The 16,452-nt window shown below is 45.6% G+C and overlaps 1 protein-coding gene across 3 annotated transcripts in view; it reads right to left on the bottom strand.

Annotated features, from left to right (window-relative positions):
• Positions 1-16,149, bottom strand: part of RASGEF1C (RasGEF domain family member 1C) — a 70,144-nt gene extending 53,995 nt beyond the window's left edge. Inside the window, exon 1 of one of the 3 annotated variants that reach the window (XM_065029891.1) lies at positions 16,013-16,149. In XM_065029891.1, coding sequence (XP_064885963.1) covers positions 16,013-16,048 — 36 coding nt within the window. In that variant the 5' untranslated portion in view covers positions 16,049-16,149. Of the gene's footprint in view, positions 1-12,892; positions 12,912-13,336; positions 13,554-16,012 lie in introns of those variants that run through there. The other 2 variants (XM_065029892.1, XM_065029893.1) reach the window with 2 other exon arrangements.
• Positions 16,150-16,452: the final 303 nt, after the last annotated feature.

Raw genomic sequence — 16,452 nt, 5'->3', positions numbered from 1 at the left:
AGAGCACACTCGTCACCCAGCCAGGAACTGATAAATTCACAAGCAGACCCCCTGTCTGCAGCTCAGCCTCTCACAAAGATGCTCATTCGCAAAGCAGGATACAACTTGCTGTTAGATAGGAGAAGTTCAATATTCATTAACCAAAAGAGCCCCCACTTTGTGCTGCTGCCTGCGGTACAAATCCTCTGCCCACGCGTTTTGTCGATCCCATCACCCGCTGCTCCTGGAGATGCTGTGCATCAACACTCCCAGCTCTCAGCTGTGGCATCTACATAGTCAGAGTCCAAATCTCCGAAACTACAACTGCTTTTTGGGCAATGCAAATAGAAAATGCTGGAAAGACAGGAGGTTTCATCTCAAATTTGCATACAGCAACTTCTCCTCACAAAAGTTCACTCTTCAAAAAAGAGCTACGAGAAAAGGGAGAATTGAAGTGGGCAGTTGCATGTTGATTTACTTCAAATCCTCCCAGGGAGCCTGCAGCAGGCTCGCAAGTGCACGCTGTTCTCTTTCGACCCAGGACAGTAACACAGCCAACTGTGCTAAAGCAAGATTGTCAGGTGCACAGATTTAAGGAGATAATACAGTGAAGGCTCAAGGACTAGCTATAATCATACAAAGACACAGGCAGAAGCTGCTTCTTCCTTGCTCTTTACCATAATATCAACCGTACCCGTTGCTGTGTGGATGGGGAAGGCAGAGCACAACTGCTTCAGAGGAAAGGGCGGCTGGGGTGACATCCTCAGCTGCTCATTGCGTACTCTCATGACCCAAATCCAAACCCATTGCCCCTGACCACCTTTGCTCTTCTGGCTGAGAAAAACCCAGCTCTGGTCACCAACACAAACGCTGCATTCAAGTGTGTGAAGCACCAAATGGACACGAGTTCACTCTGCTCCAGCCAACGCTGTCAGGTGAAATTCTGAGTTGCTTCAGAGTGAAGTCTTGGCAACATTCAGATAATCCAAGAAGCTAAGTAAAGCCACGGAAGAGAAATACATAGGTGTAGTAGAGACCCAATACCACAAGCTGTCAAAAAAACTGCTTTCAAATCATTGGAAGCCATGCAGAAAAGATCCATGTAGCCACCTGCTTGGTCCCTGTGAGCACTCAGTCCCAGCAGAGGCACAGGTCACACTGGAAAACAAACCCAGCAACTGGAAAGCCCCACAGCCACCTTCTGAGTAGCAACTGCACTGGAGACGGCTGCCCCGGCGCTGCAGACGCTTGGTCACGCACTTGCTTTTCTCTCTCCACTGTACACTAGGAAATGCTCTGTTTAAGACACAGATATGTCAAATAATCTTGTCACCATCTTCCAAATAACTCATATGAATGTCTCACATTTTTCAAGCGGTGTCATAAAACATGGGGCTGCACACGCCACAAACACTGACATACTTCACTAATACAATCCAGTAGCAGCATATGGAGAATATTTATAATGCTCTTTATTATTTGTTATGAAAGGTAAACGACCATTTTGGTGAAATGGTGGTTTGTGCTGACAGCATCTTTGTTCTTATGAAAAAAATACCAACGGGGGGAGGTCAGAGGGTTTGCGTATCTAACTCATGGCTACAAATTCCCCTGGTCCTGTTGTCGAAAACACACATTCTCTTCTTCCCAAGATTTTAGCATCATTTATCTTTTCAGCTGGTCTCACTAAACTAGTTACTTGACACAGCAATTAGTAGACATAAGAAGAAAATACATAAAAATAAAATCCAGATATTGACTGAGTCTTGAAACACAAGTGTTCATGATTTAAAACTCATGTCCTTGATATATGTTTATATATTAAGGTCAAATACTTCTAAATGAAGAAACAAGTGATTCTGCTCATTAGCGCAGGTCTAAAGCTAACTAAGCAAAGTCAGCTGCACGCGCTGGTCTGCTACGGCATTCCCAGGCCCAGGAAGCAGTGTGACTTCAGATGTTTGAGTCTAATTAAGTCTTCCTAATTGCTGCTTTACTAATTGGGGTGGAGCAGTTTTGTCATGATTTTAGCTGTTGACGAACAATTAAGTAGAATCCAGCATTAATTCCTTCTTGATCTACCAAGGAAAGCCAATACACATTCAAACTCAAGAGAGAGAAACCACCGCTAATCAGAGCAATGCGATAGGAGCGCAGGTCATCTCTCACCAGGTGGAAAGCCAAAAAACCCAGCAGCGGTTCCTCACGGTGTCAACAGCAGGAATCACTGCAGCACTCCCAGCCCAAGCTGGTAAGGTACCAAAACCTCATCTATTTGCACTTGTGTTTTGCTCACTGACACCAATTACACCCTTTGAAGGTCATACCAAGGTGATGCTGCTTCAATTACCTTTTTCTTTTCTTGTTTTCTTATGTTTTCTTGTATTCTGCATTTGCTTTATAATATTCCAGACTAAAGACTGTTTGCATTTCTACTGATGCTTCCTATTAACACAGATCTTTGCAAAAATATCTCTTGCACTGCTAGTAGCAAACCCAACCCTCTTCTAGTCTCCTACAAACTTTTCAAAATTTTAAGCCCTCAGAATGCAGAAGGACCTACACACACAGTTTCTTGTGAATCAAATAGCGTTTGTTCACAGCAGGGAGATAAGCCAAGCTGATGGGGTTTGGGGTTCTTCCTTTTTAAAGCTGGACTATTGATAAAGGAGGACCTTGCCTCAGTCCCTGCTGTCACAAGCCAACACAGGGAACTGCGGCTGAGCTGTGCCTTGGACCCACAGCATTCCTTTTGCAGGTACAAAAAGGGAAGAGACCATCTGCGCTTCCATCCCACGTGCAGGAAAACTGTCCCAGCACAGCTCTGCAGGCTGGGGCTTTGGCCCCACACTCGGCCAGGGGGTATTTTCGCACTGAATCGGCCAGGCAGGTGCAGTGTCCACATTCATGGCTCTGGCCAAACACCTCTCCCCTGGGAGGCAGTTTAAGAGCAATACCTGCTAATGTGAAGCAGTCAGTTTGCACTACTTTGCCAACAATTTCTGCTTTGGTTCCGCTCTCCATCCCTCTGGGACACACCTGGTTGGCTCCCACCTGCAGTCCAGATCCACTTCTGCAGATGACACCAGTGCCAGCTCCCTGGATCCCCAGGCACCATGCAAACTGCACAGAGGGGAGTGCACACCAGGTTCCTTGCCGTGTGCTTTATTCAGACACTGGAAAACCATTTGGCTTTCCCAAGCCTGTGCAACAGGGAACTACTATTTGTCTTCAAGCTCCAGAGGAAGGTCTGCAGTCACCACGCTGGAAGATGGGGAGCTGATCTCTTTCCCTTTGCAACTGAATGGCATCCGCTCCCCAGATCACAAAGTGCTCCAAGGCACTGATGGGACAGGTCAGCTCCCTCCCTTCTCTGCCTGCCTTTGGAACAGGGATCAGAGCCAGATTTGTACGGGCAAAGGCACAATATAGCCCAAAGGAAGAGCAATGCCAGATTCAGGGGACCAGTGTGGCTTTTAGGGTGTCAGCACTTAACTCTTATGCTCTGCTGTATCACACAGCATTCTCTAGACAAGTCCCATAATCACACTGTCCCTCTGTTTCCATCTATCAAAAGTGGATAACAGTCTGTCTCTAACATGGAAAGACGCCTTGATAAATGCACTAATATTCACCAAACACCCCACCCAGCAAGTGAGAAAATACAGACCGTTTATTTGCCCAAAAATCTTCTAGTTCTAAAACCACTGCCAGAAAACTGCAAATCAAGAGCCTGGAACCCAATTAATTAAATCAATGAGAATTATATAATTAATTTATAAGCAAGTTCAAAGCTAACAAGAAATTGTTAGTATCGACCAGCATACAAAATCCTTTTATCTGCTGAGAGCAAATGCATTTTTGTTATTCTTAGCACTGCAGAAGTCTCTCATCGAGCTGCTCAACAGTAGCTCTGCTACTGAACAGCCCGTGCAGCCCAGCTGCACCTCTGCTGCTCCATTTGTCATCTCAATGCACCATTTGTTCCTCAGAACACAGATCATCTTACACAAAGCAGTTGTCATGCGTCTTCCCGGTCCCTAACATCTCAAGCACTTTACACATTCCTCTCCACATGTGCTCATAAAAATCACTCGCCATAAGAGTCTTTAAATGGGGCTTGTCAAAACATCAAGATAGAAGGTGTGCAACACAGAACCTCAGATTTCTTGTGCTACTTGCTGAAACACCCATACATACAGCCTTATACAATAGGCTTTTCTTTCCACAACATACCATTGAGGTATTTGGATGTGGCTTGTGAAGGAGGAGAATCCTGCTGGGAGAAGAGCTGAGAGAGACACAACAATCTTAAAAAGAAACTTCATGCATGTAAAAGCCCACAGAAAGTAAAACCTGGCTATCCGGAACAGAAACAATGAGGAAGTGATTTAAAGCAGTCTGGAAATACTGTTACAGTGTTTGGTGGAACATCTCCTTTAAAACACAAACATTCAGCAGGCTACTTACAGCCCATGGGGAAAAGCTCCCGATTTCCCCTACCCAAGCACAGCAGGCCAGTCTGTTCTCAGTGAAGAACACGCATTTTGAGCAACTCCAATGGACATGAACAAATCATTGGATTTATCTCAATTTAACTGATTTCAGAAAACTTAAAGAAGCAATACTGCAGACAAGTGCTCTCAGAGACACTCAAACCCCTACTAGACCTGCTAATGTGTAGATAGCAATTGCTGATTTATTGACTGCAAAACACTGTGGATCAAGCCTTAGTCTTTGCTAATCTCTCTGCCGAAATTGGCCCTTAATTGCCTGGTCCAACATTAAAGAGAAAGGAACAACATCTATTTTCTTTAACGGGGTTGAATGAAGTTGTAGCAGTCAGCATCTGATCAAGAAAAATAAAACATTTGGATCAATTAGTCTTACTGGCTGCATTTTGTCTGATGTGAAAACTCCAAATCTGGGGCTACAACACATAATTTCAATTATACTGCTGATTCCTGTGGGTGTAATTCAGAAGTAACCCTGACAAAGCCAGGGCAGCTCCTGGAACTTAAATACAAAGTGACAGGGAAATCCAGCCTACTATTCATATCACATATTTCATGCTTCTTTCTATTTCACAGTAATGCACCAAGTTAAGCTGCTTATTAGATGGGCACATTCTCCTAACCACAGCCAGACTTGTATTTTATGCTGGGCTCACCATCAGTACTGATCACACTTTAATCATAATTCTGCTGTCATTTGTGGTTCCACTTTAGAAGATACTTGCTTTAATACACAAGCTGCATAGCTGTTAGCACTGCTATAGCCCAGAAGAGAGGCATATGAGTAATGCCACGAGAGGAACTCAGTCGTAACCATCTCTATTTATACAAACCTCTTTCACATCTTCCTAAGAATCTATACTATCAAATATTTCTGTTGGCCTTTATGACATGGTGGCATGTGCTCCCAAGCCCCACAGCACACTAATTTGCAAATAATGACCTTCCTGAAATTAGCTAGTAACAGCCAATAACTGTGTCATAAAGAACAATAAGTTGTTGCACACAAGGTGTTTCAAGGAATGAAACAAAGATGAAGTTTTTGTTAGCAAAAATCACTAATGGACACATGGTGCTCACGTGATCCATTTATTTTTAAGTAATGCCTAGTATCAGTTAATGAAGTTATCCTAGACAACAAAAACAAACCGCAAAAGAGCAATTTCCAAATACACGCTGCAGCCTGGCAGGTTATGAATGAACTGCTCCACAGGTGTTTGTGTACATTTATAATTTACTACACCACATTAAGAAATAAGATGATGGCAAACAAGAAGCTGATGCTCTCCCAGCTGTGTACACTATGTAATAATATCTTCTGACCAGCTTCTCATTTGAAAGACAGAAAGAAGGATCCAAAGGATCCAAGTTATCTCCAGCAACTGAGTAATGAATGACAGCAACTCTGCCATTATGAAGTTTGTATTGTAGGTGCTTTAAAACAACACACACTGAACATCTGAAATGCTGTTTAACATACACACATGCCAGAACAAAGGCACAAATCCTGTCCTCAGTGCACAGAATGAGTAGACAAGGGTTGAGCTGGCAGCCTCCATGGGCGCTGAGCAGAACAGAAATCTCTCCTCCAGCTCTTGGCACAGGAACAGCCACAAGAGAGGACTGAAAATGCCAAGGGGACACTGCTCCTTCACAGGGACAAATTCCATGGCCTATGGACTGGTTGTCACCTCTCACATGTTGTGTGCATGAGGCACCAGCAGCTCAGCCATGCCGAAGTTCTCCCCCATAACCTGAAAGAGAAGGATCCCACCTGCATCTACAGCCTTCATCTACAGACACTGAGGCTCAGGTGCAGTCCCTACTGTTCTGAAGAACTGCTCACATACTCCAAATTATTCAACTATTTAAATTATCTGCAAGATTACAGGTTTAATATACATGTCGATTTGTCATGACAATGTATTTTAAAGAGATCAAAGTAAAAAGCATTCAAGCCCTGATCTTCCAAACCTTGCTTGTTTCCTGACTTGGTTGTGTTGCATGTAATTGATGGAATATCCATTATTAAAATGACAAACTGATTAAAAAACAAAACAAAACAAAAAAATCACAAAGACCAAAACCTAACAACCCCAAATAAAACCATAACCAGCTTCAGCACAGAACTACTTGATTCTGTCAGATCAGAACTCTAATCCTGTGCCATGACCCAAAAGAACAAGTCAATAAGCCAAATGAACTCCTCTACCTGTCTTTCACTTTGCTTCCCACACTCCCTCCCCCACTTTCTGCCAATAGATATTGTACCTTACAGCGACCTTTGAGAAGAGCACAGAGGATCCCACTATGTCTGTGATGGGGTGACAGTGGGGGCCACATTAGAGACCCCCAAACATCTCCCAGCTACTAAAACCCCTGGACTCGCAGCAGCTCCAGCTGTTAGAATGCAGGAAGAGAAACTTACAGATTTCTTTTCTATCTGCTTTAAATCATGGCAGATATGTAGAAAATGAGCCCCCAAGCCCAGATGACCAGACTGTACACAGTATATGATGTTTATACACATGCATTGGAACAGACTAAATGTGCACGTTCAAAATTGCTGTAATCAGGAAATGAGCCATGAAATGCGTAAGGGATGGCACATTAATAATCTGGTTTATAGCTTAAATTAGAATATTTGGAATTTCACAGCCAGAGACTTTTAAATAGGTCAAAAATGCAGTAATCACAGTTAATAATCACGCTGTAATATGCACTGCATCAGAGCTAGGAGTGAGGAAACATGAGCAGAATGGATATGAACTACTGGCATGTTCAAAAAAGGATTCAATGAACCTCAAGTGATTTTTATACCAAAACAAAAACACATAGCCCAGGCCAGAAGTTTTTTGCTTTTGGTCCTGCTCTTCAGAAATAAGCTGTGAGATTCTACATGATCACAAATATCAGGTGCTGTGCCTCTGTATCTTCCTTTTAGTTGGCACTGAAGATTAGCAAAGGCTCCAGATTTGATCGCTTATAAGTGGTGAGCATTTAGTGGTGAAAAGAAAGCCTCCCACCACTGAGGAACATAGTTTATGATTGTACTTGCCCATTCACATTTCATTTCAGGTAGGCAGAGTTAAAACACATCCCTGGGTGCCAGCATTTTCATTTCTTTTAAACAAAAGAGCAAGAATCAACAAACCAATCACAGAAATCTTTTAGGCTCCAAACCAGAGAAACCCTTCACATTTTTTCTGAGTTTAGACCTGTTTATGTACTCTTTACATCAACTTGACTTTAGGTATTATACAATAAACCCAATGGAAAAATTGTGGAAAGAATGAGAATTTCAGCAAAATAGACAGTTGTTGCTAATTAATCCTGTCAATCTGCTGAGGCATACCCAAAAAGGTAAAAGAATAATAAAAAAACCCAAAAACCAGCTATATTCTGTGGTTCCACAGAGTCAATGTTTGTCTACTGTGAAAGCACAAAGACAGCAGGGGAGACTGCTTGGAAGCTTATAAGAAAGCAGGAGAGAAATGGGGGTTTTATGTTTCTTTTTTCCTCCAGTCAAACTTGGCTGCTTCTAAAAAACAAAGCAAGGCTAAAGATGAAAGGCTTTCTCTTTTGAAGCCAAAGATGAAGAATAAAAAGAATATGACTGACAAGCCTGTCTGTAAATGCTATGAGCTTAGCTGTAGTAGGGGCAAAAAGGAAAACCAGCACTGCTATTAACTAATGAAGTTTCTGATCTAATGAGTGGTGGTGAAGACTGATTGGGTCATTTATCGAAGGGAATGTTAGTTCAGAAGAACACAGGTTCCCTATGGAGAAAGAAAAGGAAAGAGATGCCGTTGCAGACACACGAAAGCTCAGAATGGTTGTGGTTCATTCATAAAGCACATAATGGCAGTAAATTCCCAATTAGGGCTTGTCTGTCCCTCACGCATGTTTGTACATGCAGATACACCAGCCATCTATCCTGCGGGAAACTCAAGACCAGTTTGTCACTTGCCTCACACCACACAACACTGGATTTTGATGAATCACATTTCCAAAAGGAAAACTTCAAAACACACAGAAATTTGCCTTTGTCAGGGTTGTTGGATCTGGCAGGAGCCTGTGGGGCTGCTGCAGCTTCCCAGACCCGGCGTCCCACAGCGGTGCAGGGCGGTCCTGTCGGCAAAGGGCAGGGCAGCCACGGAGGCTGCAGCAGCCCCGCAGTGCCGCGTTGCCCAGGTACCAGACCGGGACAAAGCACGTTCCTCTACGTTTGGAGTTTGCCTGTTCTCTTCAAAGTTAAGGAAATGAAGCATAACTAAACCAGGAAGAAAACAAAACAAAACACGCTTCAGAGCCAAAAGTGACACTAGGCAAACTTCAAATTTGGAAACTGATTCACCTGCCAGCTCACAGGCACACTCACACCTAGTGTCTATATTTATACGCATGGACTCAGAATGCCTGTGTAGAGAGCCTGAGTATTTTTAAATGAGGGAGAAATCAAGAATCACTAGTCTTACAGGAGGGAAGATGGAAAACCCCCTTTCTCTAAGCTGCGACCATTCAGGTTACAAGAGTCTTCAGACAGCAGCTCTCCTTGCAACATCCAGCCAGACTGAGAGCCAGGACAGACACAGAATTTTCTGAGATTCTTTCCCTCCCCAGGCCCATGCTCACTGTGTACACAGACCACATTTCGGATTGAAGTCTGATCCAGCAGATGATATGAGAAGCCTTTGTCTTGGAATGGAAATCTGGGGAACATTCTGATCACTGGAAAGATAGCAATGGTTAACCAAGTGCTGCCAGAGAGCTGTGCTGCTGCCCCTGCCTTCCAGGGCTGGGAGTTAAAGGCTGGAAATTCAATGCCCGGCTTTGTCCATAACCCGCAGTGGTCTCAGCAGATCACGAAACCCTCTCAGCATCTCCTTCTGGAAAACTGGGATAACAACAAGTCTCAGCAGCATCATGAAGGTTTGTTAACACTTGTAAGCACTTTGTAGATAAGAACCATCAAGACAGCAGTTAGCAGAGGGATTTGGGGCACAGATACATAAATCCAAAGTACTCATATCATATACTCTTTTTAGACAAGCATAGCGGCAGATCAGCTCCCTGCATTTAGTGGTTGTGGGCTCCATCCTCTCAACATACTGAACACTCCGCCTTTGATCCAAAAAATGAGACTAGGGAGGATATTCACATGTTTAATGTTAATCATATGCTTAAATCCTCTGAAGCTATGAAGAGAATAAAAGAAACAAGTGTTCCCCAGCTCCAAAACAAACACAATTTCCCAGAAGTTATATTTAGGACGTGAGCAAACATTTGACCACCAAGGAAAGGCCTTTGCTACACACCTGCTAAGCTTCTGCAGCCCTGAAGAAACCTGCAGGTGGGAAAGTGTCCAGAGTGAGTTTGCTTAGACAAAACATTTCTAATGTAACCAATGCAATGCTCTCAGAGAGAAGCACTGCAGAGTATTTAAACTGCTATTCCACTAACAGAGCAGACCTTGAGCAAGGAAATGAGAAAAAAAAAATAAAAGGAGTTTTCTATGGAACTCATCACAAAGGTTTAAACTTATGATTATTAATTAATCTGCTACTATTAATTCCTTAATTTATTAATTGTCTACAGTGAGAGAACAGGTCTTCTTGAGCAGCAGACAGGCACTGCTGCTCAGACCTCACAAACACCACGTGCATTGCAGCAGCCATCAGTGGCACATAGAAAGCATCTTCTCCTAACTCTACGCATCAGAGAGCAACTTAAATACCAAGCAAAAGGCTTTAGACCCCCTCCCTTAACACTCTGTTCATTTTAAACACACACCGCACACACGTTTTGGGTACCTGAAACTTCTAACTTGTTTTTACATCCCGCTGATCTCCTAGCCTAGGTAACAGCTTGGTACAACACATCTCCTACACTTGCTTGCTGGAGTGTCCAGAAGTCCCTGCTCTTGCATCAGTCCCTCTTTGACTTGTTTCCTGCAGGTGCACAAGGCAGCAAAGCGAGGATCCAACGCTTCTTTTGCAGCTCCTCAGCATGGCAAGAGCAGGTACCTGCAGCACTGGGGTGCTCCACGTGGTCACTGAAGCGTGGATGTATCCCTGACCAGATCAGCACCTACAGCATAAACAAATAACTGGCTTCTAGAGATGATTTTCAAAACTCTGTTAAACAAGCGTGTATGGCGAGAAAAGCCTCAGGCGATTAAAGGACCACTATCCAGAGCTTGATTGCTTTAGCAGATCCATAAATATTATCCAGCTTGCTCACAGCAACATTACGCTTCACCAGTGATGTGAAAAGGACAAATCACTCTCTCACCAGTGTAAATTGCCCAAGATGCTAAATAAGGCTACTAATTACTTTTGAGGATTTTTAAAGAATCCTTTAAATTATTGTCCCCAAATTTCAGTAAATAACACTTTAAATCCTTTAAACTCAACACCATTAGATGAAGTTGACTTGACGGTATAACAGAAACATTCTCTCCTCAACTAACGGCTTTTTGGGAAATGTGCTGTATTTTAGCAGTAAACAACACTTTTAACTTCATAAACTAGAGGGAGCTGTATCAGTCACATCTTACAAAGGGTGAACAAGGTAATTATCTTCCTTGGCTGACTGAATTAGAAATACACAAAACATTGTGCTTCAGAGGAGACAGAAATATATTCCTACCTTCGCCATAAACCAAGAACCACGAGGGATGGAATTACATCGCTGGGAGAGGCTGTAAGAAGTCCGAGGGAAGTTAACACAGCAGTAAAACTGTCGTTTTTGTTTCTCTGCATCCTTTGCAAAACACTTTGCTGTCCCAAGGTTTGTAGGCACCATAGAACAACCCAAAGTTCACTGCTATTACAACTCACTGGCAAACTCTGCCACTGGGGAAACCCTTTGGAGAGAATTGGACACTCTCACCATTTTCCTGGAGGAAGAAGCACTGTCTCTCCTGATGGGGTAAACTACAAGGCATAACTACAGGCCTGTACAGTCTCAGAGCATCTCCAACAATAAGCTAAGACCTCTTCGACATCTCTGGTGCCTTTACTTTGTTTTGTGCCTCCACTAACACGGCCCAGGAACACAGCTCTAGCAGACTTCATTGCCAGACACTTTCCCCTGGCTAGCGCTTTGACGACTCCTTTGCTTCATCATTTCTTTGTTGTAATCTATAATGAACCAGAAGGTAACACACGAATGCAGTCCCCATCTGCGCCCCTTTATCCAGTCATCCTTCCCCATGCTACAGAGGCAGTCCACTCCTCCTCCCCTCCCTAACAAAATAAGTGACGTTTCAAGAGTCCTGGAAAGCAGAGCACCAGCACGGTGCATCCTTCAGTGCTCAGGAAGGCAGGGACACCTCCAAGAAGGTGGCACTGGCTGCACCACAGAGCACAGGTATCCTGCAGCAGGAGCTGAGCCTGGGTAAGGACTGCTGGAATACACCTTTTGGGCTATATTGACTTGAGAACAATAATTAAATTCCAGTTTAATTTCTTTCTGATCTACAGCTCTAACCCCTGACTGACTCCTATTGAGTCAATCACCAATATGATGTCACTCTGGATTTTTGCCTTAAATAAGAGTCCTATTAAGCTACTAAAACAATAACGGTCTTTTTCTCTATGAAATACCTGCCCAGGAAATTTCTGCTGTGGAATTTAAGCGTCAATATTTTAGGTTTCAGTAACAGCACAAGATGTGCCACCACCTCCCCATTCAGAAAACCCAGGGGCAGGGCATGGCATTAAAGTACCATCAAATCTAGAGAATACAATCTAGACACAAATGGTTTTTCCTCTGTACTCTTCCTCATCTCCTGGTGTTACATGCTGTGCCAGAGCACTGATGAAGAACCTGTGCCCAGTGTTGATCCTCACACAAGCCACTAAAACACCCGAAGTTATAGGGTGTTGCCCAGGAATACCCTGGGTATTAAAGCCATCACTGACAGGGTCCGTGCAGCTGCTCCCATGTCCTGTTAATTAGGTACTATGGACACGCTCATGCTGCAAGCACATCTTTGACATAACATAGCATGACGAGCAGAGTCACAGAAATGCAGAGCATACAAATAAACCTGAATGCTGAAACCATCTCATTGTTCATAATAATATGCACCTGTTATGACCAAGGGCACTCACTGACTGTGTGCCTTGGACTTATTATTTTAGCATCTAATAAGCCTGCCTGTCCTAGAGGACTAATAAATTCCAGGAGTAAATAAAGCACAAAAATATTATTTTACAGAAATAACTCATTACAGAATATACAGAGAGAGGTCTTTAAACCCAAGGTAAATAAAATAATCCCCAAACTGTCATTTTTTTTTTCCCTGAGCTTCTTACAACTGCTGAGTCAGTTTAAATTAAATTTAGTTGAAAAAAAAAATAACTCGAAGATTGATATTGGTTAAGTCCTACCCTGAAACAAATGCGTGGGAGCCCAACCGCAAGCCTATCAGCCCAGGACCCCCAATAGAGAGGAAGGCAGGACGCTCGCAGCGGCACGACCGAGAGGCGTTCTCCCAAACCCCATCCCGGCGGAGGGACCAGCCCGCAGAGGCGACGCTCCCGCAGCCCCCGAAGGGAGCCGGAGCTGGAGCCGGAGCCGCGCCGCAGGGAGCAGGTGGCAGAGCCGGGCGGTGAGCCGGTCCCTGCAGCCCAGCCCCGGCGCCAGCCCGGCTCCTGCCGCCAACACGCGTGGGGCGCCGGAGCGCGGGGGAAGATTTTTACGCGGAAAGAGGGAACCGGAGGAGCGCGGGAGAGAGAGGCAGCATCTGCGGCTGCGGCAGCGCGGTGCGGGCTGCCCGAGGGCACGGTGCTGGGGGAGGGGACGGGACCGGGACCAGCCGCGGCAGAACTCACCGAGCTACGCGCGCCTGCTGCCCCCGCTGCCGTCCATGGGGGCGGCGGGGGGACGGGAGCCCGCTGCGGGCGAGAGCCGCCCCAGGATCCGCCGCATCTGCCGCCCGCCGCCGCGGAGGAGGAGAAGGAAGAAGCAGAGAAGCCCGCGCCGCACCGCCCCGGAGCCCCCGCGCAGCCCGGCCGCAGAGCGCCGCCTGCCCGCCGCGCCCGGGATGGGACCGGCTGCAGCGGGAGGGGCGGCCCGGCCGCGGGGCAGGTGCAGCCGCTCGGGGGGCCGGCGGGGCCCGGAGCCGGGCGCGGCCCCGGGGCGGTGCAGCCGCCGGAGCGGGGCCGGCTGCTCCTGGGGCGGCGGCGGCGGCCGTACGCGGTGAAGTGGGGTGAGAAACGGCTGGAAGCGCCTGTGCATAATGTGGTCGGGTGTGAATCCGCCCCGCGAGGGCTTTTAATGAAGTACAGATGTTCCCTAATATAATTATATCGTCCTCTTCCTGATAATTGGCTTTGGCAGTCGTGCTGATCGAAATCCCCCTGCGCTGCCGCCGTGCAGCCGCTCCCGACTGCTCCGCGGCAGCGCAGAACCGGGGCCTCCCACGGAAACCACGAGCGGATCCTGCAATGGGGACCCACAGCCTGTGGGTGAGACCCCGCACACCCCACTCCTGTGAACCCCGCATTTCGAGACCTGTGATTTCAGTGGAAGCTTTTGGCTCACAGCAGTTGAAAATGAGAGGCAACATTTATGTACTTATTTCTTGAAGTGGATGTCCTTAGCTAGCAAAATGATTGTGCCACTTGTAGGAAGGGAGGACAAGACACACCAGTTTTATAAATAAAAGGTTATCACAAATGTTGGGGAAGGATCATCTTATTGAACAGGAGCACAGCACTGCTTTAGGATGGCAACAGAGGATGTCCGGGCTGGATGAGTGGCATCAGCACGCCCCTCTGTCACTCCTGTGCTCTCAATGGGCCAGGTGAGCTGCAGCTGGTTAAAACACTCTAGTTCTCCTCAGCCTGGTTCATCTTTAGAGAAATTGCCAATGAAGACACGCTAATACAAGCCAGATGTGTGGGTGTTTTATGCATGTATGTGGGGAAAATGGATCAAGCCCACAAATTCATCTTACAGAGAACAAGCAGCCAACACAAGGTAATGAATTCTAGTCACTACAGGCCCCAGACCAGACTTCTTGCACCTGATGACTCAAAGCTGAAACGTGGCTGTACCATGCCTGCTGACACCTGGGTACTATGAGGAGTGTAAATACTATAGATAAGCAGGATTAGGGAATTCTCCTAGCCCAGGGTTGCAGAAGGGAGCAGCAGACAGCCTGCACATCTGTACCTCCCTCCACACATCAGCCTGGGCAGTGTATAAGGGATTGGGCATTCCTGCATGTTAACACAAAATGCAGGTTGCAAGTGAGCTTCCCCACCCCCAAGAAAGCATGTCTTGCCCACTCCTCTTGAAAGGTCCAAGATCTCAGTCATCGCCGTCTATCAACTTCTTTTTGTTTTAAGTGAAAGCAAGTGACTACAGCACTTCCAAGCAAAGACCAGCTTCTCAGCCCAAGTACACAATGACCAGTCATGTTCCCATTTTATATCTACCAGTGGTATCAAGGTGGTCCCCTGGGGACTAAGAACCATTTTGTACCTATGCAAAGAGTAAAGGGGTAGCTCTACCTAGAGATTGGGGCTAATCAGCATTAATTCTGGCCTCAAGCCCATGCTCCAAGCCTGTCCCTGCCCAGGTTTTCCCTTTGGAACAAACTAGCCCTCCACCTTGGCAAGCTTAGGTCCAAGAGGGTGACTCTGCAGGCCCAGCTTAAAGACAGCTAGAGACAGGCTTAATTGTCTATGCAGACACTGCCACTTTGCACATGCATCTCTGCCTTTTCCCCTGCAGGAAACAGTAAAATGAGGCTTGTTTTTGCAACTGTCCTCTGCCCATTTCCGGGGGACACAAGCAGATGAGGTGTTTCACAAGCTGTGCATGGCATGGGGCATCCTTGGTTTGCCTTAACCCCTTCAGGTTTTTCTCACCCTCTAATACCCCTACAGCTGCTCAGAAGACAGGGAAGCCTCCATGATGACAGAGATATAAGTGATGCTGTGTCTTCCAGGCACTATTTTTCATACATCTACTTCCTGTTCTTGATTCAGTGGGGATCCCCAGAAAGCAAAGGCAGGGGGAAGGTGCCTATGGCATTGCATTCCTTCAGCACAGACACTGCTGTAGCAGATGGCTTAGGAGGCAGGACAGGGACGAAGAAGCTGAGACTATCCTTTCCTCCAGTTTCATTCCAGCCATGGTAGAATCTTAGAAGTATTTCTAGAAGAGGTGAGTGAAACACAAAATCAACACAACCTGGAACAACATGGCTTGAAACAGGGAACAGACAGCCTGACAGACTGACTCCGCAATTTCTCTCTTAAGGTCTTTTCTCTAAAGGTTAAGGTTTGTTTTTGTTTTAAAGACCTCTCATAATTACAGGCTCTCACTTAGACTTCCCACTCTTTCTCTGAAATCAACATAGAAATAACTTCAAACAATTACCTAGTTTAAAGTTTTCCCTCAAGGACAGATGCAGGAGAACATTTTCACCCTAAATGTGGGGGTCCCTCCAGTTTGTGAGCTCTTGGGTGAAGATACAAGTAGACTCACACACTTACCTTATTAGCAACATCCTTGTTTTTCTTATGCTTCATAGACCTTTCAGCAGGAGTCGTCCTCCCCCCTGGTTCTACAAATCAGTAGTTTTCAGCTGTCTCTCATTTACTCCGTTTTTCTACCGTCTTTCTAGGTGTTAAGCCAATAAGCATGTGGTTTCCAAGGATCAGCTTTGCCAAAAAGAGGAGGAACAGTACACTTACTCCTCTCTGACTTCTGTTATATTTCCCATCCTCCACACGTTATTAGAGGTAGATAGTTCAGAGCTGGCTTCAACTTGTTCCTTAGATATTCCAGGGTAATCTTCAGGCTTTGCTGATTGCAGTGTACCTTTTGTTTCTGTGCCCCTCTGCAAGTAGGTACACGTTGTTTCCTGAAGCTGTTCTCCTGGAAGTAGAAAACAGGGAAGATTACTGTAGAATTCAGCCAATAACAGGTCAAT

The sequence above is a fragment of the Columba livia genome, chromosome 14, assembly GCF_036013475.1.
Source record: "Columba livia isolate bColLiv1 breed racing homer chromosome 14, bColLiv1.pat.W.v2, whole genome shotgun sequence".
Lineage (NCBI taxonomy): Eukaryota > Metazoa > Chordata > Aves > Columbiformes > Columbidae > Columba > Columba livia.
The sequence above is the reverse complement of the archived record's forward strand: the minus strand, read 5'-3'. Positions and strand labels throughout refer to the sequence as shown.